Source organism: Lissotriton vulgaris, chromosome 7, assembly GCF_964263255.1.
Source record: "Lissotriton vulgaris chromosome 7, aLisVul1.2, whole genome shotgun sequence".
Classification (NCBI taxonomy): domain Eukaryota; kingdom Metazoa; phylum Chordata; class Amphibia; order Caudata; family Salamandridae; genus Lissotriton; species Lissotriton vulgaris.
In genome coordinates this window covers 1,632,117,953-1,632,139,238 of record NC_141695.1, presented here as the reverse complement: position 1 = coordinate 1,632,139,238, position 21,286 = coordinate 1,632,117,953, and the positions used below count along the sequence as shown (strand labels likewise).

The window sequence follows — 21,286 nt, the reverse complement described above, 5'->3', positions numbered from 1 at the left end:
CCAGGAACTCCAGAGAAACATGATCAGTGGTTGGAGAACATAGACAACAAAGCTGTGGAAAGACCCAATACTATTGTCCTGAACCAGAATTGTCAAGAACCAGAATGCCATGCGGCGCTCACGCCCAAGTGGGCGGGACTCTGATCAATTAAAGTTAGTATTTAACAAGAGCTGCCGTTACTTCCCCCATGGCCTGCCTTTGAAGAAGGGATGAACTGTATCCACAAACGCGTCAGGCGAAAGGCTAAAGAAACCGTGCTTCCACTGTGCGCCGATTTGCGCTGCTGTCTGCTGAAATAATCGAGATGAAAACGTGAACGTCGAGTGTGCGCTTCATTGTATGAGCAACGCATTTGTTATATATTTATATATCATTTTGACGGTGTCATCCTGGGTCCCATTCTACCTAATAAACCGGCTATCACCTTTAGGAGAGCTCCATCCATGAAGGATGCTCTAGACCATGCCCATCCAGAATTGACACCTAAGCGTACCTGGTTAGCAAAAACCGGCTTTTTCAAATGCACATCTTGTCGTGCATGCACTTTTGCAGTTAATGGGACCCATTACAAGTCAGCATTTAATGATAAATCCATCCCAATTTCTGAATATCTGACTTGTAGGAGTGACTATGTCATCTACCAACTCAAGTGTACTTGCAATCTTTCTTACATTGGCAGCACTAAGCTACCGGCCAATCAACGTATTTTACAACATGCACGGGCAATTATAAATTCAGACAGTAACTACCTGGTGGCTCGCCACTTTAAGGCTGTGCATAACAACATATTGAAAGATTTGCAATACACGCTTCTAGGGTCTGTCTCAAACTCCGGAAGGGGAGGAGACAGGGAGAAACTCCTAAGACAAAAGGAGACTTATTTCATCCTTTTATTAGATTCTAATGCACCTAATGGCCTAAATGCCACTGATGAACTACATCATTTTTTGTAACATTAATCTGAATTTACATCTTTCAGTTTTTGAATAGGTTACTCATAGCAAATAAGTAACTCATGAGTAGAAAAGTTATTAATTTAACTGTTGTCTATTATGAACATTGATGATTTTCTATTACTGTGCTTCAGCTTCAACCGTTAAATATAATTCATTGTTTTGATTTTTGAGTTTTTTCACTCAAATTACTAAGAGCACGTTTTTTCATTCGGTTGACAATCTGTGAATCATGTTTGATATTGTTTGCAATATATTACTCTGAGGTAGACACAACTTTATCACAACTGGGTTGAAATTTTTATCATCTGTTTGTTGGTAATTCCTGAATGAATTTAAACATTTGTGTAAAAATGATTTCTTTTGATCACATTGAATTGATCTCTTGGGTGGAATTTCAATATATTAATTCTTACCATTGCATTTCAACCGGTTGTTTAGATACTCATGCACTATGCATGAATTTGTCGAGTTGTCTTTTTGTGTCCCTTATTTTGTGGGGTTTGATTTAATTTTGGCCCATACAAAGTGAATAACCGATCAACATCTATGAACTTAAGCATTATGCTTTAATTGGTTGGGTTTTATCAAATGCTTACAATATCTATATATACAAGTGTTATTTGAAACATGTAATTTATATTATGCCAATCGATGTCATTATGCACTTTATCTTATTTTTTATGGGTGATTGAGCTTGCTTTACACTATTTATTGTTTCATTTGCTGTGGGCGCGTCATGTGACCAAGCTCCTTTGTAGGAGCGAAACGCGTCAGGGAAGAGCATCAGCTCTACACTTTTTTGTTTAATAAATATTCCACTTTGTAAAGGCGGTGTGATGGCGTCTTAGCTTTTTGCTAATTGACTTGAAAGAGAAGAGGTCCGCGCCTGCTGTATTGCCGCTTCGCAAGCCGTCAGGAGTGTTTTTGAGATATATATATACACACATACACACATACATATACTTTACAAATATATGTAATTGTCAAATTTCACCATTGAAATCAAAATAAGATACACTTAGCAGTTATATGTCATTGTCGGACTTTCCCATTCGCAGAAAAGTCAAACAGTCTCAGGCCCTTGACTACGCCTCGTGACCCAGTCCCTCAGTCATTCAATTACACCAGACAACTTTACACGCTGCCCCTGTTGGCGCCCCATTGACTAAACAGTCGGAACCACTTAACACGTAAAGAAACGGTTACTTATTTCCGTCCATCCGGATTTGACCTCCAGGCACCCAAAGGCACCTGCACGAGTACAGGATTGTGATCCCCCGTAGACAATAGGTTGTGACCCAAGAAGTTGTCGCGCATCCAAGTCTGGAGAAATGTTTCGCCTCAGGCGGAGGTGTGAACTGCAGTAGCCCCCGAGAGTCAACTGTAGGTGCCTGCAAGGCACACAAAACCACTTGGGCTTTGTCACAATGTTCTCCACAACAAAGTACCTTGATGTGTGGATCCAGGGGGAAGAAGCGAATGACCTCGGACAATGGCTGCGATGTCAGTCACTGTTGTGCCGATCTGGAAGTCGCAGACAGTCTCGGCTCCCGGCTCAGATTCCCCCAACACCCCTGAAACACCACATGCTCTGGAGCACAAGCTAGCACAGGTCCCCCAGACTCTGCCAGCTTACCCCGCACTCCTCACGTCTTATCACCTCAAGTGGCTACTGATCTTTACAAACACACTCTTCTGCACAGCTTGATGATGGTGTATGTCAGGACGGTCCTTGTCCCAACCAACAATCACTTCCACTCGTTTCCGCCGCACCCAGTAGCGCCCTTACGGTCTTGTGGAAACAGTGAGATCCTGTGTGTCCTGGGATCTCATGAACATGAGGTCTGCTAACTGGCCCTTGGAGAGTACTTAGGGACCCACGCCACAACAGTTGTCGCTAAGATGCAGGCCAGCAACGTCCAAGCAATATCCACCAAAAGATATTCCCCTTCCTGGAGCACGACCAGCCCAGGCCACCACAAGTCTGGGGATAATCCAGTTGCAGTCCCTTGTGCCTAAAGAATCCCTTGTGTCGATGTACCAGTGTCAAACCAACATATTTCTAGTGAAGTATGGTTCCAAATCCAAAAGCGTCTCTAACTGCTGAGGCCAGAGCCCCAGTAGTTATAACCCACGATGGCCTTTGAAGATGGAATCCGTTCAAGAGGCCACCTTTGAAATAAACAGGCCCTCTCTAAATTCCGTCCTGTCTGCCATCCTAATCCTGTCCCTCGGAATGCAGGTGCCAATTCCACCCCCACATAACCACACTAGAAAGGCAGGTCAGAGGTCCAGACTTTCCCTTGAGCCCATAGGTAATGGCCTTTAATCAGGAATGCACAGATGTAGCTATCCCTCTAGCACCCAGATGTGAATTGAGAGACAGGCACACAGAGCCATGAGCATCGAAATCCCAACTTTCCCAAAAGTGACATTTCCACGCAAGTTATGTCAGATCCACTTGCACTACTAGAAAGGATTCACCATTAAGAACTAATCGATATCAAACACGATACTGCTACTACTCTGCCTGTAGGAAATGCTGCTTAATAGCCTTTCTGTACATTCCCACATGCTAATCCAATGTGAGAAGAAGTCCTGTCGTACCTGGTGCCATTCACAAGCTTTGCATATATCACTCACACGCACTACACCCTTCCCAACAACGCACCCTGTACCCAGGGAAAACTCAGATACAGCAAGAGACATGCAGAACCCTGGCACGCAGCTTTTTAAATGCCAACCCAAGAAACAGTAACCTGTGCACGCAGGCCCCACCAGGGCAAACCAGTGGTACAATCGACCAGCTACCTCAGTGGACACACAACCAGTACTGCAGGCCCACGGAGGAGCATTCAAGATACTTACCCTGGGTATACGTCTTACCCCTTGACAAGAGACTTACAGCTAACTTGACTCAGCCAATCGTGTATATGACGAGCACAGTGCTTGGACACTGAATGGTAGTCTTAAGCGTGCTCAAAGTCGTAAGGCTAGCATCCAGATCAGTGGACAAATGGGAAGGAGAAAAGCAAAAAGTCAAGGGAAAGCCTCCTAGAAAGGTCCATTTCCAACAGTTGCCAACTGAATACTGGTGCAGGTGACACACTACTGTAATATCTTTACATTCTCCAATATCTAGTGACCTTGCCATCCTCCAGGGGTATGAAGTGCAATGTGCTTTGTTTCTTTGCATATATCATGTGGAAGTAGGGTGTGCATCTAACACACACATGTTCAAACATTGCTACCCCATCCCCTCCCTTTAGTATAAATGGTGTCTACAAAGGACACATTGAATAAGCTGCCACAGGGATGCGTTCCTAAAAGGATCACTTTATCCTCCTGCTGATATGACAATATGGCTGTTTTTGGTTACCTTGGCCCCCCTCCAAAATGGTAGCCGACAAGTGAACTGGGTGTAAATCTACACCCATTTCCCGGTAAAACAAGCTGCCATTGACTCTACCTAAATCCTGCCAGTCTCATTTCTAATGGTTTACTGACCATCATCTAGCAACCATTACCCAAATAACTGAATAACATATCCACTACTCAAATAACTTCATATTTTACTATACTAATTTTCAACACTAATCCTTTATGAGTTCCAGAGTGGTGTGCTACTCGCCAGAAAAGCGCTTCAACGCCCATCAGGGGTAACAAGTGCTATATGAAGGCAAACCTTTCTTCCCCTTTATCCCTCCGCTATCCCTCTCACTCCAAATAATTTGACTAAATATCCAACACTGAAATTACTTTATATTTCACCATACTAATTCACCACTAATCCTTTATGGGTTTCCTGAATAGCGTGCGTCAACAAGCGATATATAAATACAAACCTTTTTCCTCCTCTATCCTTCTGCTATCATTCCAAATCCAAATAACGGACTAACCTATCCACCACTTAAAATGTACTTGCATGTTTCACTATACTAATTCAACACTAATCCTCTATGGGTCCCGGAGTAGGGTGCTACTCGCCGAAAAAGTGCTATAACGCCTCGTCAGGGGTGGTAAGCGCTATATAAATGCAATTACAATACAATACAATACAATACAATTACTTTGACCAGTTGTAACCAGCTCTTCCTCTGCCCACAAGCCCAAAGCCTGGGAAGGAAATGGAAATGTATTAGAAAAATCCTGACTGGGGAGTGTTTGGATTTCAAACTGACCTTGCCCGACAAAGGATTCCAGTATTTGCTCCTGAGTAGTCCAAATTCCGGTCACCTTCAACCAGCATCAAGTGAGTCATCTCTGCTTTGTGGAGACTCTTAGTAGTAGACAAGTCATGGATTGGATCTTGCTGGTAGATGATTTCTGCCCCATCTACATCCATGGGTGAGTAACATTGCTACTGAATCCCAGCTTGTAAGAAGAGGAGCCTGACTGCTACTTAACCAGAAAGAGACGCGCTCCTGACCAAGAAGTGAAAAAGGAAGGTCCAGCCTATGTGGAGGATTGTCGAGGATATAAGTTGCCCAGAAGCCATAAGGGTATTGCCTTCCATGTGGCGAGTCTGCATAAACGCTAATCTGCCTGGTACTCCAAGGGAGCGTTGGATTGCTAAAATCCAGCAGCACAGGAGCAAAAGGGTTTTTCCTCACATCCCAGGTCTACAGCAGTGTCCCATTGGCTGTAGTAAGTCAACCTGAATCCAGAATAACAAGAATTGTTTTCTAAGCCATTTGTGCAATATCCATTTAAGGTCAAGGTTGGCCACTGACCATAAATCCCTGTTGGTACTGGTTGAGTCTATGTATACATTGTTTGCACCCATCTAATGGGGCAAAACACTCAATCCTTGCATCTTCCTGGGGACTTTACTCTTGGTATCTATTTCAACTAGCATCCATTCCAGATGCAACATCAGACCTGATGTGACCCTAACTGGTCTCCCCTTCCAGTGATTGCGCCCAGCGCACCACCAGTAGACACATTAGATTTGACAGTCTATTTGGTGAACTTGACTTTGGCACCCCATATTATTTGCTGTCTTTTGTGGGATTGCTGTTTCAGTTTGAATGGCAGGTTTTAGGGTGTACGTGTTTTAGTATGTTTGGTGGGGAACATTGGCACGCGGGCTTAAATCAAACCGGGTATCCCACTTTGAATATAGGGACAGGACGAAATCAGGGCAAAGATCAGACATCTGAAAAGCAACTTGAAGTCTTGTTTCTTTATTTCTGGTGCTCTTTATTTTTGCTCCATTGACTGCCTGAAAGCAATCAAATGTTACTTAACAAAAGGACTTCCGAAGCCCGCCAAGAACATCAAAGGTTTCCCTCCATTTTAAAAAAAGTGGCAATATGGCTACTTGCTATTAAAATCAAGTGCCTATCATTTTATAACAAGCTCCGGAAGGTGCTTTCCATTCTAAATTTTAACTGCCCTACTTTGGCTAACTGTAAATAAGGACATAATCGTTCCAGATCTAATAGATCTCACTGGGCATTTCGTTTATTGTGTGAGGTTTAATGTGTCATGCATTATCCATGTTACAATGTTACTGCCACCTAAGAGAGTAAGCCATGTTGACTTACATTTGGTATGAATGGGGAATCAGGTGCCTATGGGGAATACATTGCATCTGGAGTTTAATGATAATTGAGACACTGGTACACCATTAGTAACCAGCAGCACCCATAAAATACTGATACAGCCCAGTTGCATACAGTGACCCCAGGATCCAAAGCAGGAGCGGAGAGAGATAGAAAGTAGACAGGGAAAGCAAAAGAGGGGGAAGACAGGGTTGAGGAGCGGCAAGACCTAGAATGAAAGGTGCAGAGGCAGGGGGTGCAGGAACAGAACGGAGAGGTAGAGAGATAGAAAGGGAGCCACAGAGAATGTGCATTATGGTAGTTGAAAGGCAGGTGCCTGAATCCAGGAAGCAAACAAGAAGCTGTTCAACTTCATAGTTATGTTATTCAGTTTTTCAATAACCCTAACTGGACCATTGCCTGGGTGATTGGTGATTAATAACAAAGTTAGTTAATAGGATAGCAAGATTCCCTAGAGTGTCTCCCCTAAGGAGCACTGAAAGAGATTCCTTTGCATTTGGTTGTCAAGTTGGAGACAGCTCTGAGTCGCAAGACAAATAATCACATCAGCGCTGCACCCGACAGTGCGACTGGAACAGTATTTTTATTATTTAAACCACATCTGTTCCAAATTCGGCAGAGGAGCACTTCTGCATATTATCCTGGAACAATGTGCCTTTGACTGAGATGCAGCCAAGCAGACTCTATCCTGCAAAGAACGGTAGCCCTGCTCTCCACCAGATCAGCTTCCTGATACATCATACACAGTTATTGGGGGGGTGGGGGTGGAGGGAGGGGGAGTTTGGGTTGTGGGAAGGGATCTGGCAGTGGGTACTCCCACTATGCTCTCGATAGTGTACGTAGTTTTAGGTAAGAGTAAAAGTACAAATATAATCAATTACACTGTAACATTATAATGTTTGAACTGTTTATAATTTCCACCATTCTTGTAATGCTGGTTACAATGCTTTGTTTCATCCAACTAATAATTGCAGCTCATGCCTTTTACACAAGAATATAATTGTTTCAATAAGTGTTTGAAAAGCCAATTTGTATGATTCATGCGTTTCCCTTGGGCATGCCGGAGTAACAACGAAAGGGTAGATCTGTTTCCCCAATTTCCTTGGTGAATTAAAGTGGTCATGTTCTGAGGTTCCAGATACCATATGGTACCCTGGAAGGTTAGGAGCACTTATGTCGCACAGTGAGCGAGCTAGGAATTAGGCCAACATACTCAAATGATATATGTGGAGTTAGTCCACCACATTCCGACGGTTATGTTGTTCAGACGAACAGTCCTACTTTATTCATAGGAATCGTATGACACCAGTTCTCTAGATAAGGAATTAATGCAGTTCACCTGCCACAGGCATTTCTTAAATAGTTGGGTTCTGTGGTGTTAGGGTTACGGCAGCAAATGAATGATACAACAGGCTTATATTTGGCATTTTTCTGCTTCTAACATGTAATTACACAGTTTGAATTTTTGACAAAGCTTAGTAAGATGTTTGTTTTCTAAACAAAGATTTATTGATTTTAAAAAGCAGCACTTTAAAATGTATAATATGTAGCATGCACATACATCATATGATGTTTAAACATTCACTGTCAGGAACACCAAAAGTAAATAATTGTGAATTATAAACTAAGTCACCATTGTAAGTCGAAATGTTTATATATCAACAAAAGGTCCGGTGATCAATGACTTGCTGTGTGTCAGGTAAGACATATTAGGCACAGAAAAGCAAACAAATAAAAAGTATATGAACAACTATCTAACCTAATCTCCCCACACCTGCAGCATATCTCCCTCCCATGATAGGAAAAGGAGTCGGGTGATAGCGGCAAAAGGAGTTATGTCAAAGGAAGCACATCATGGCAGGAACAGAGACCAACGAGGAGCCCTCGTAATAAGTCAGCTGAGCCTCAAGTACAAGGCCAAGTAACATGTTTAGTTCTGGAGGGAATTACTGATCTACTGTAAACTAATTTCTTTGAACCTCTGAACTGCTCCAGGTCAAACTAAATCTTCAAAAATTAATTAATACAAGACACACTTGAACTTGTATATACTATTTAGCCACCTGAGGTTGTGCATTTTACTTATTGTTAAAACAGTGCACCAGGTTGTGGTATCAAAGTATTGATTAGATGCCTATTAGATAAATAATAGGCATTATAAATAACTATTCAGTTAGTAAATGTTATCTTTTTCTCTAAAGAACAATGCCTAAGCAGCTATCTCGGAAGTATACCATATTTGTTCCTTAATTAATGGTTGTAATGGTGCGATTTAAGGAGTTTCAGTATCCTGGTCAGCTAAATGTAACTCTAGCAAAGTTCCATGTACATTTTTTAAAACATAACAATTTAACGTCATGTACCCATCTTCCTTGTACACATCCTTATCATTCTGCCACTTCCACCTTAAAGAGGGAGCAATTCTTACCCAACAAATCCCAGAAGTGCTTCTGATCAAATTCATCACGGCTCTCCCTAGATTCTCCTTCTGTAGGAAAAGAGCAAATGTTAACTATGACTTGGACATCACATACAAAACTATAAATAATAACATGCCAGACTGAGGGGTGGGGGGGGGGGGGCAGCAGGAAAGAGGCAGGGCCCTTGGAGGACATCGATTGGGAGGTAGTACTGATGCACCCCAGAGAGATAGCTATCAAGGCAAGGTTACACATTGTACAATATAAGGAGCTACACAGACTTTACTATGATAAAGACAAACTACACAAAATGGGATGGTCAGAGACACCATACTGTCCCATCTGAAAAACTGTCAAAGGTGATTTTTTTCCACACAATATGGGCATGTCCCGAGATACAGGCATATTGGGAGACCGTAATCAAGACACTAGGGACAATACTGGGAACGACACTGCTGGTCAACCCTAGATTCGTCATATTGAGAATCCCAAGTAAGGTAGACATTTTGAGGGCCCAACTAATCTTCGCCTCCCTAGGACTGTTGGGGCCAAGAGAGATGTGGCCAGGCGGTGGGAAGTGACAGAGAATCTCACAGTCCAGGAATGGACAAGAGGGATGGACCTTTATATGGCCGCGAAGCACACCACATACCTAAGTAGGGGGATGCCCAAGAAAATTCTGCAAAATTATGGGGTCCATGGAGAACACATTTTGGGCCTGACCTATGGGATGACACACAACAATCCATGTTGCAAGCAGCACTTGGGGCTTCTACGGTTAGTAACTAAGAACGGCCCGAGTACAGAGTGTGCCCAGTCATTCTTTACTCTGGGGCCCAAAGGGGAGAGTAGTTTTTACAAAAGAGCAAAGGTACTAAAATAAAATACCATAAAGTAATGGGAAAGGTAGGACTTCTGTAGAAGAATGCAGGGTGTTAATGCAACCAATGATTGTAATACTGTTAGATGAATGTATTAAGTATCTGACAATAAAAAAAAAAAGATTTCTAAAAATAAAGAAAACAATGACTCAGACATTTCTAATATAAATATTTCACAGCTCTGAAATTAAATGCAGTTCAGGAAAAGAGGAAGATGACTAAGTGAAATTAGTATGATCAGGTTCAGAATATGCTGTCAGTCAAGGTTTTGAGGTGAGGAGGCGAGGTAATAGGCTATGTGAACGGGGCAACTGTTTCTTTGGGATTCAGTATATGGAGTACACTAAATCTACTGAAGAAGGAGTCATTTAATGATAATCTTTGCGTGACATACGGTCCCAAACGTGACTCTTTCAGAGGCGCAGCAGATAGACGTTAACCAACATCTCTTCTAGGCGGAACGGGTGACAGCTGTCTAAAGTTTCAGATGGTGTGGGAAGCAAAAAGATTGCGTTATGAGTGGGGCTACAGTGTATACGTATAAGGTGGGTAAACATTTTGCAAGCATAGACTGAATAGTGTTTAACGAACAGTCCCTAAAGCACAACTTTCCCTTGCTTCAAGACATCCCTTGCTACCCAAATCCTTTTAGAGTATCAAACAAGGTTTGATAGGTATATTCTGGTCCTCTGGGCTTCCAAGATGCACTTCTTCCTCGCTTCTGCTATCCACTTCAGGAAACATCGTTCATAGGGATGGTAGATCTGACCTGTCCGTAGCCACTTTGCCTGTTGTACGCAGTTCCTCTTTAGGTCTCGACTACAGCATTGCTTTAGCAATGCTTGTTTTGGCGAGATTATAGTAAGGCTTTCAAAAGTCTACCCAAACTGCAGATCGGGTAAAGTTCACGTGAGCCAGACGCGTGCACATCGCCAGCCACATCGCACACCATTTGTCTGAGCCTCGGCATCAGACTTCAGAGGAAGCCGCTCCCCAGCCCCCCCGCCACGCAATGCCGCTCCCCCGCTCCGCCACGCAATGCCGAGAGCTTGTTTTGCTGAGCAGAGCTGTCTCACTAAAGTCTCTTTCCACTTCCATTCTTGATCAGTTGCTGATAAGACGCATATACGAGGGGATGCACGGACGCAAATACAACATCTTACTGGAGCTGCTGTGGTGTCAATACTCATAAGTGTATAAACGTCCACATCATCACACGGGACACGTATATTTCACTTTTTTTTCAGTCGATGCTGGCTAGTTTTCAATTCCTTTCCAGGCCCCTTATAGAATCCTGAGGTTAGTGCAACAATACTAATGATACACCTCTATAGTTACTCCTGGTCCAGTGAGGAAGGAATGGGTTCTGCCAATGAATCCATGTAAACAGAGGTCCTCGACCCTTCAGAAATACTCCCTCAGCAAGCTACAATGTGCAGCCTGGCTCTTGAGTGGCTATGTCTTCAGCGTTTAGTTGTTTGACGGTATGGCTGGCAGTACCTCAACAGTTATGGTGCCAATTGAATGGAAGGCTTAAATCAACACTGACCCTCCACTTAATGTTACCACAATAACAGGTGCATTTATTTCCAGAACTATGAGGGGCTCAGTCTCCAATTTCTCCAAGGTGGGTTTAAGACATGTAAACTTGTTTATAGCAGAATCAGCTACGAATGGGAAGATCAGAAACTTCAGCCCCTTGCTGCTTATGTTTCTCACCCGGTCTAGAGAATTGCCACAATGACACACAGTATTCTCTTCTCTATAACAGGCTTCATGTACTTTCTTAAACCCAAGGCGCTCTTTTGAGCTGTTCATGCCTTTTGGCCAGCAGCTCCTTCTGGACTCCGGATTATTCCTGGGCTTCCGAGTCTTCGTTCATGCTGTGGCGCATGGACCACGTACTGCTTCCTTTAGCCAGTGTCCTTCTACTGGCCGCAGGCACTCTTTTTTAGATCTAAGACTACCATACAGCAAAGCTGTCTGGTTTGCTAAAGACAAGTTGGGAATATTCAGAGAGCTGATCTGGGAATGCATTCCACTTACTGATTACTATTGGCTTTGGTTTTTAACTCACATGTGCTTGCTTTCTATTTGCTGGCTTTATTTGTTTTAAGCTGTCAACCATGTATTCATTCTTCCCATGGAGTATATATAGCCTGATAACTATCACTCCTTGCTTTAGGATGTCCAGTATGGCTTTGTTCCTCATTTGGAGCAAGCATAGCCTTTTTAGGTTTCGCCCTGGCCGTAGCACCTGCGAAGCAGGTGCTCCGCAGAGGGCAAAATCTTATGATCTCCAGTATGGGGCTTCGTCCGGCCTCTGTCTTCCATTGGCTAGCTCCATAAATGGAGGCTAGCCATTGGAAGAGATTGGCTGTCAATCACGCTTTCCCCGTGAAAACGCGATTCGGGGGCGTTTCTCTGTCTTTTTTTAAGTCCCGCCCCTTTTGTTGTCATGTCTTTCTGGGCTCCGCCCCACTCCCACATCTTGTTCCCTGCCGTGTCTTTTTCCCGCCATGAAGATCACCGCCGCCAGCCTGGGGATCCTGTGAGGCGCAGCGTCATTACGTAAGGTATTATCGTATGGAAGGTAAGAGCAGAGAGTGAAAGGGGCAGGGCAGTGGGTGCGGAATGGGAGTGGCTGTGGGAGGGAATCGCACAGCAAATGAAAGCATCACTTCCTCCCGGTATCTTAAATCCCTCCTCTCCAAGCTCCATGGCCGCCGCGTGACACGGGCTTGCAAGAGCTGCAGCAGCAGGAGAGAAAGAACCCAAAGGAAAGGGAGGGGAAACCAAAAAGCAAAATACAGTATACAATTATATGCAGCGCGAGCGGGCTTATTGACGTGAATGCCTCGCGCCCGGGGTGACTGCTCTTGGGAGGGCGGGAATGGCTGGTGAGGGTGCTGCTAGCTATGCTTTCTCCACGTTCCTTGAAGTAAGCCGCCCGAGGGAGGCAGTGCACACTTCATGGGTGAGAATTGTAATATACCTCGCGTGCAACATCTAACTGGCTCCAGAATGCTCTCTCCCCTGACCTTCGGTGTACCGTGAAGGGCCGGCGCGAACTGGACCTCCAAGTTCCCCTCTAGTCACGCTCCCGCAATTGCTTGTTTTTAAAGGCAGGCAGGCCGCACCAGCAACCCTAGGCGAGAGGCTTCCGCCCCTGGGGAACTCCACCCGTTGTACTTAATGCACACTGCTCATTTCTAGTTCTGTCTTTCATTAAACTGACCGAGTTAAATGCGTCCATTATCTTTCCTTTTTTTTTTTTCTTCAGAACAGTGCTATTGTAATGTGTTTGCAACTAGATTGCATCTAATGAAATCTACTTCAGGGCGATTTGTGACCAAAATCAGCATCGGGTAGGTGGTTCTCAAGCCGGTGTTCTGTGCGTGAACTTGGCAGCCATGCCTTGAAGGGGTGGTAAGGGTCTGCGGCTCGTGAGAGGGCGGGATTTTATCCTCTGTGAGGGGGTGGGAGGGGTCCCCGCTAACCCCCCTCCAAGTTGCTTTGATTGGAGCCTGCTGCACTGGGGGTGGGGGAGGGTACTCACAAGAAAAAAAAGCAGGAGGAGAGAACTTAGACTTACAAGGGCCGAACAGGGAAATCCACATAAGCGGCACCAGTGAACCCAGAGCAGCGCCAGGGGAGGACCTATCACAGGAGGGAGACTAGAGACCTCGCGCACGCACAGGAGTGAGGAGGGAGATCACAGACCGGCGCGAGGACACACGGGAGAACTAGAGGGGACGCAAGGGAGAGGTAAGGCGGCGCAGGGCACCACGAGGTACACAGGGGAGAGGGGCACCGGGATGGAGTAACTAATTGCATCGGGGAGGCTAACGTGGGAGCTCACAGGACCAGCAGGGGCACAACTCGAGATCCGAGGGCAAGAGAGTTCACAGGAGCAGCGAGGGAACCCCACAGGAGCAGCACAGGAGAATTCACTGGACCAGCATAAGGAAAGATCCAGAAGCAGCCGTGGGAAGCTCAGGGGAACTGCTTTGGGGAACTCACATGAGCGCAGGGGAACTCACGGGGACATCACATGGAAACTCACACGTTCATCCTAGGATAATTCACAGGACAGGCATGGCGGCACGTATAGGACCAGCAAGGGGGGATGAAAGGAGCAGCATAGAGGAGTGCACAGGAGGAACTTCAGAGCACTCACGGCAGTAGAGAAACTCATAGGAACACTGGAGGGAATCGTAGTAGCAGCAGGGGAACACACCAAAGGAGCACAGGGGAACTCACAGACTAGGGAAACTCACAGCAACAATGAAGAATTCGTAGGAGCAGCAGAGGGAACCCCATAGGGGGACTCACAGAAGCAGCATAGGGAAACTCACAGGAACACTGGAGGGAATTGTAGGAGCAACAGAGGGAACCCCACGGGAGCACAGGGGAACTCACAGACAGACTAGAGAAGGTCACAGGAACCCCGGAGAATTGTAGGAAAGCAGAGGGAACTTCACAGGACCGCAGCGAGACTCACAGAAACAGCACGGGGAATCTCACAGGAACACTGGAGGGAATCATATGATTGAGCTGCCGAGGGAATCACATAGGAGCGGAGGGGAACTCACAGAAGCAGCCCTGCATCCACGGGGGTGCATCCTTCTTTTACCGCTCTACACTTCCGGTCACCTCTCGTGTTTTTCATCCCTTCTTCTTCCATTTGTGTCACTGCGTGCTTTCTCCTTCTGTGTCCCATTTGTGTCTTGCCCTCTACATTGCTCTGGTTGTTTGTGCTCAGCACGGCTGTCCAGGGCACCCCCTGCATGCGCTCAGTACCACCGCCCGTGTGTATTCCGTTGCACCGCTCAGGGCCCCGTGTGTACTTGGTAGCACTGCCCCGTGTGCCGTGTGTGCTCAGTCAGTGGCGTAACGATAGCCCCCGCAGCTCCCGTGGTGCGGAGGGGGCAGGCTCCAGGGGGGGGGGGGCCCTCTGGCACTGAGAACTGTGCACGGGCGGCATGCTTGAATGGGTCTGGAGCGTGGGGGCCCCCCTCCATGTAACTTTCGGAGGGGGGGGGTCAAGTTTCGTTACGCCACTGTGCTCTGCAGCACTGCTTATTTATGCGTGTTCAGCACGACAGCCCTGGCTGTGCTTTCTCAGCAGCACTGCCCATACCCTCTTTAGACTCCACAGCAGTGCTCCGTGCCGTGTTTGTTCTCAGTAGCATTGCCCCATACCCTGTGCACGACAGCCCTGGCTGTGCTTTCTCAGCAGCACTGCCCGTACCCTCTTTAGACTCCGCAGCAGTGCTATGTGCCGTGTTTGTTCTCAGCAGCATTGCCCCATACCCTGTGGGTTCTCAGCAGCACTGCTCCCTTCCCTGTGAGTTCTCAGCAGCACTGCTCCATGCCATGTGCGTTCTCAGCAGCACTGCTCCATATCTTGTGGGACCTCAGCAGCGCTGTCACATGTGTGCCCATCAGCACTATCCTGTACCTCTTTTGCGCTCAGTGGCATCGCTTCGCGGACAGTGCGGGTATAACAGTGACCCTGCAGACAGAGGCTCCAGGTTCAAGTGCCACCTGACCACATGGCCCAGTCTCAATCCGTGTACACAGACCACCAGGATCGGACTGGCCCGATTGGCTGGTCTGACAGATCAGTATAAGGGCTGTTTGTTTTTTTTTAAGTTTGTAGGCCTATTTATGGTGTGATGGGTACGTTTTTAGCGATGATCCCCTGCTATTACAATAGTATTAGAACAGAGCCACCCAATAATCCCACCGGGACTGGGTAATGTAAATCATATAAGCTAAATGTCCAAGTAGGAATCATTCATAGCACAAATTTTGCATTCAACAGTGTCATAACAATGATCACTAAATTCACTAAATTAACGAAGGTAACCAAAGGGTTTCAGCAACAGCAAACAATAAATAGTATCAAAAATATATTTTTATTTTTTGCTTTTCAATTATCAACTTTTTTGTTTTACAGTTTTTCACGAATCAGAAAGTCCGGCAACATTAAACCACCAAAACCATATCTCACAAATCATATGGTGAATTATACAGTATGGTTGTATAAAAGATGTTAGACGCCTAACACCTTTTATACAACCATACTGTATAATTCACTTGAAATTACAATTTGTGAATTAGGCTGCATATATAATAATGTGCATGTGGTCCTTTAGTGTGTCCACAGTATGTGGTAAAGGTGTTTATATGCCACCATATGATTTGTGAGATATGGTTTTGGTGGTTTAATGTTGCCGGACTTTCTGATTCGTGAAAAACTGTAAAACAAAAAAGTTGATAATTGAAAAGCAAAAAATAAAAATATATTTTTGATACTATTTATTGTTTGCTGTTGCTGAAACCCTTCGGTTAACCTTCGTTAATTTAGTGATCATTGTTATGACACTGTTGAATGCAAAATTTGTGCTATGAATGACCCCTGCTATTACAACACACATTGGCCGCAGACAACACAGATGAATGCATGGAGCCTCCCATACTTTTTTAAAGAACAGCCCAACGTTGCTTTCCTTCAATTTGTGATTTTGTGTACACACTTCTTATATTCTTTCCATGAGACAGTTGAAAGCATTTAAAGTGATTTTCAGTCCGTAGAATAGACTGCACTTTTTTTGTAATGTTCAGGTTAGCACTGTTGTGGTTCTGCTACAGTAGTTTGTAAAAAGAGGTTGTACATTTTGTATATTGCCTATTCCTTCTGCATTTTCATTTGTTATACTTTTTAGGCTTCGCCTGGCGTGTGTGTGTGGGGGGGCTCTGGGTGTGTGTGGGGGGGGGGCTCTGGGTGTGTGTGGGGGGGGGAGGGGCTCTGGGGGTGTGTGGGGGGGCTCTGGGTGGGTGTGTGGGGGGGCTCTGGGTGGGTGATGTGTGGCTCTGGGTGGGTGGGGGTCTGGGTGGGTGTGTGTGGCTCTGGGTCTGTGTGTGTGTGTGGGGCTCTGGGTGTGTGTGTGGGGGGGTGTGGGTGTGTGTGTGGGGCTCTGTGTGTGTGTGTGGGGCTCTGGGTGTGTGTGTGTGGGGCTCTGGGTGTGTGTGTGTGGGGCTCTGGGTGTGTGTGTGTGTGGGGCTCTGGGTGTGTGTGTGTGTGGGGCTCTGGGTGTGTGTGTGTGTGTGGGGCTCTGGGTGTGTGTGGGGCTCTGGGTGTGTGTGGGGCTCTGGGTGTGTGTGGGGCTCTGTGTGTGTGTGGGGCTCTGTGTGTGGGGCTCTGGGTGTGTGTGGGGGGCTCTGGGTGTGTGTGGGGGGCTCTGGGTGTGTGTGGGGGGCTCTGGGTGTGTGTGTGTGTGGGGGGCTCTGGGTGTGTGTGTGGGGGGCTCTGGGTGTGTGTGTGTGGGGGGCTCTGGGTGTGTGTGTGTGGGGGGCTCTGGGTGTGTGTGTGTGGGGGGCTCTGGGTGTGTGTGTGTGTGGGGCTCTGGGTGTGTGTGTGTGTGGGGCTCTGGGTGTGTGTGTGTGTGTGGGGCTCTGTGTGTGTGTGTGTGTGGGGCTCTGGGTGTGTGTGTGTGTGGGGCTCTGGGTGTGTGTGTGGGGCTCTGGGTGTGTGTGTGGGGCTCTGGGTGTGTGTGTGGGGCTCTGGGTGTGTGTGTGTGTGTGGGGCTCTGGGTGTGTGTGTGTGTGGGGCTCTGGGTGTGTGTGTGTGTGGGGCTCTGGGTGTGGGTGTGTGGGGCTGTGGGTGTGTGGGGCTCTGGGGTGTGTGTGGGGGGCTCTGGGGTGTGTGTGGGGGGCTCGGGGGGTGTGTGTGGGGGGCTCTGGGGGTGTGTGTGGGGGGCTCTGGGTGTGGTAGTAATTGCTGTCTGCTGAGCTCGTCCGTAGGGTACAATAGGTCTCACATTGCGAGAGATGAAGCTAATGGCAATGTAAATGACAAAACCAACACATAAATACAAATTTTGTCATTTACAATGCCAATAGCTCAAACTTTTCCAAAGGCGAAACCATTGCATTGTAAATGCTTGTTACTGTATGCTTTCAAGAGTGAAAGCTTTCTGTAAACAGGCCTTTACATTTTGTTCTTATCTTGTCACATTTGCAGTGTATTCAAATACAGAGGTCAGATGTCAGCATCTGTCTTCCAAGGGAGAGTGGTGTTTAATTTTCTTTCTCTGACTTCAAAGTGAGAGGCTTTATATGATCATCTGGGGGTGTGAAAGGGGGTGGGTTTTTCCCTTTAATTCTGTGTACAGTTTTTTTGTCTTTTTCATTTGCTCAACCGGCCTTTGTTGCAGCTTCTAGGTTTTGCTAGCGCGTGAGAACTTTGAGTATTGTACGTTCCACAAATGGATTTTACTTAATTAATAAAGGCTTTTTTAAGCACACAAGACAATTTAAATGTCTGTAAACTATGCAAATACTTCAGAATAAATCAGAATTACGAAAGCAGAAACAAAGCAAATGTTTTTGTAATTCTAAAGTGTGCTGGAGAGATATCTGACTACAATCAAAACAAATCAATTTACTAGGCGATGCCATTTAGACACATTATTGTTTGTGCGCAGTATAATTCTATCAGTAAAACTGTATCTGTGCAAATGTAATGGCTAACAATTGAAAAAGTGTTGCCTGTAATGACAGTGCACTACCACACCAAGCATACTCCACTCCACTATAAGACACTCCACTCTACATCAAACTATGACACTGCACTCCACTCTATGCCACTTCATGGCACTACGCCGCTCTACTCCACTTTACGCTACATTTTTCTCCACTCTACGCCTCTGCATTCGAACTTTACATCACTTTAAGACACTTTAGCCCACTCTTCGCCCCTTCATCGAACATTACTCTATTCCACTCAACTCTACTCCACTTCACCACGCTCTATACTCCTCTGCTCTATGATGCTATATTCCACTCAATGCCTCTCCACTCTACAATACCCCACAGCACTACACCCCTACAAGCCACTGTACTACACGCAACTCCAATCTACGCCACTCCACCCCCGGCACTCCACAAAGGCATCGTCAACCTCCTGCCTTGGCAGCTACAGCAGGCTTAGTGGGTTTGATGGGCCTCTTCTATCTGCAACTCGGCAGACAAAGTTTCAAAATTAACATGAAAGGGTGGATGAATGTGTGAAAGGGTGGGTGAATGGAAGGATAGATGATGGGTGAAAGGGTAAATGGATGGAGTGAAAGGCGGCGTTGATGGACAGATTGATAGGGTGGATGGATGAGTGAAAGGGAGAAAGGAAGGTATGACGGATGAGTGAAAGGGAGAAAAGAAGGTATGACGGATGAGTGAACGGATCGATGATGAGAGGATGGCTGGATTTGCTATTCTCCTGGTTTTTTTCTGGCTGAGCGGTTGAATCACCTCAAAATGTAATGACTATGACGAGAACGAGTTGGACTAAGAGTAATATATGGTCCTCAGGAAGCATGTAATACATTTAAAGAAGTAGTACTTGGATGAAACTAAAGAACATTTAAACCAGTTTCCTAGTTCACTTCAAGAAACTCCAACTTCCGCAATCCATGATAAAGATTGACTTTGATATCAAAACATTCAGAACACTAAAGAAACCGAAGGGAAACTATTGCACTTTATAAATCTACACTGTAAGCAAGTCAGTTTCCAATGTTGTGCAGCCCAGCTCTCTGTTGCCTGTTTTCTTACTCTTTCTCTCTCCTTTCTTTTTCCTCTTTCTCTGTCTCTACATTTTCCGATCTTTGCTAAATAGGCCACGCTGTATGCAACATGCTGTTAAAGTTGGACACGTGACATGTGCTGGTCGTCAGAGTTGGCCAACAAGTAAGGCTTGTGGTGTGTGCTCACTTACCACGCAACTTTTCCAGTATGCTACGCAGGGTTTCCGCCTGGCCCCGCAGCACAGACAGGGCGCTCGTGGTGGTCCAAACCGCTGCCTCCATTACTGTAGGAACGACTTCCCACAGCGTGGAACCATATGTACTGCCTCGCGCAAAACCCGGACTCTTCAACAAGGGACTCCCGATCAGACTGAACACGCGACCGACGCAACGGAACGTTATGTCAGGAGACTTTTGTTTACCACGGACCCTGATTCGCCAGACTCACTTTCTTGCCCAAACCGGAAGTGAAGACAGGGCGGCCTCATATAGTACGAGTCCCAAAGACAGGACTTGACTCGGTGAAAGATGGGTCCTTCGTGCAAAGGTGTATTCTGCTGGAAAAATATGACTAGAGTTATTAGATAGTCACACATAACATTAGATTGCATGGTGGCTAAGTTACTGTCCGCTCAATTCAGATCTAAGCTGAGATGCAGGAGATGCGTTCTAAAGTAATTGACAAGAGTGGGTAGAAGAATATTCGCCTGACTCCAAAATGGCCGCGCTGTGGACAATTGCGATTGGTTAACGTGAGAAGTTCGTCCTCAGTCTTGGGGGGCACTGGAATTATGTGGTGCGGAGGACCAAATTATGCGACAGGCTTAGCTAAATTATATAGGAACAAAAGGCAAGTGAGTGCAGTTTTATTTTTATTTATTTAATGTAGTTTATGTAGCGTGAACTTTACCCAAAGGCGTCGGAGCGCTTTACAAAAGAACTAGGTAAGTTACATAAGGAACACATGATACACTAAGCACGTTAACAAGTTACATGTATACAGTAACAAAGGTACATAAGAAAGACTGAGCATGCTAACAAGTTACATATATGCAGTTCCAAATCTAGCTATTTGCATATTTATAATGTAAAAAATAAAAAGTGTCAGTAAGCAGGAGTAACATACATAATTTACAAACTTGACCTAATGTGAGTGCTAGATGACCGAAAGGGTCAAGAAATGGGTTGAATTATTCCAGGAAGTGCCTTTGGAGGAGGAGAGTTTTAAGATCAGTTTTGAAGGTCCGGAAAGAGGTGGTGGTTCGGAGGGATGGAGGAAGTGAGTTCCAGTTTCTGGTTGCATTACCAGAGAAGGATTGAGCCATAAATCTTTCCATTTTGAAGATAGGAGGTTTGAGCATAAAGTGATCCGCATTAGGTGACGGTCTAGAACCTCCAGAGATTTTGAGTTTATTAGCCAGCTAGCGTGGGGTGGATGTGTTCAAGAGTTTGTGGGTGATTCAGGCAATCTTGTAAATTGACCTTGCTTCGATAGGAAGCCAGTGAAGAGACAACAGTAAGGGTGTGATGTGATAATTTCTTTTAGCCCCATATACGAAGCGAGCTGCTGAGTGGAGGATAGATGTTAGAGGGGAAAGGTGGGATTTGGGGAGGCCAGCAAGGAAGGTGCAGTAGTCCAATATGTAAAGTCCCAAAGATTGGACCAAAGTTTTTAGGTCTTGTTCAGGAAAGAAGCGCCAAAGCCCCCAGCGAAGGCACAATTGTTAGCGAGCATGCTTGGTGATTTCTTTGATATTGGACTGTAAATTTAGCCTTTTATCTAGGATGACACCTAGAGATATGGCACTGTCAACAATGATAGGTTTGTTCCTGAGAAAGTTCAGATTGTTCATCCAAGCTTGGATAGA

At 45.6% G+C, this 21,286-nt stretch overlaps 1 protein-coding gene across 1 annotated transcript in view; it reads right to left on the bottom strand.

Annotated features, from left to right (window-relative positions):
* The window catches only part of CCNDBP1 (cyclin D1 binding protein 1), a 118,617-nt gene extending 98,741 nt beyond the window's left edge, over positions 1-19,876 (bottom strand). The window contains exons 1-2 of the mRNA XM_086932595.1: positions 19,610-19,876; positions 8,953-9,012 (exon numbers count right to left, since the gene is read on the bottom strand). Coding sequence (XP_086788721.1) covers positions 8,953-9,012; positions 19,610-19,700 — 151 coding nt within the window. The 5' untranslated portion in view covers positions 19,701-19,876. The remainder of the gene's footprint in view (positions 1-8,952; positions 9,013-19,609) is intronic.
* Positions 19,877-21,286: the final 1,410 nt, after the last annotated feature.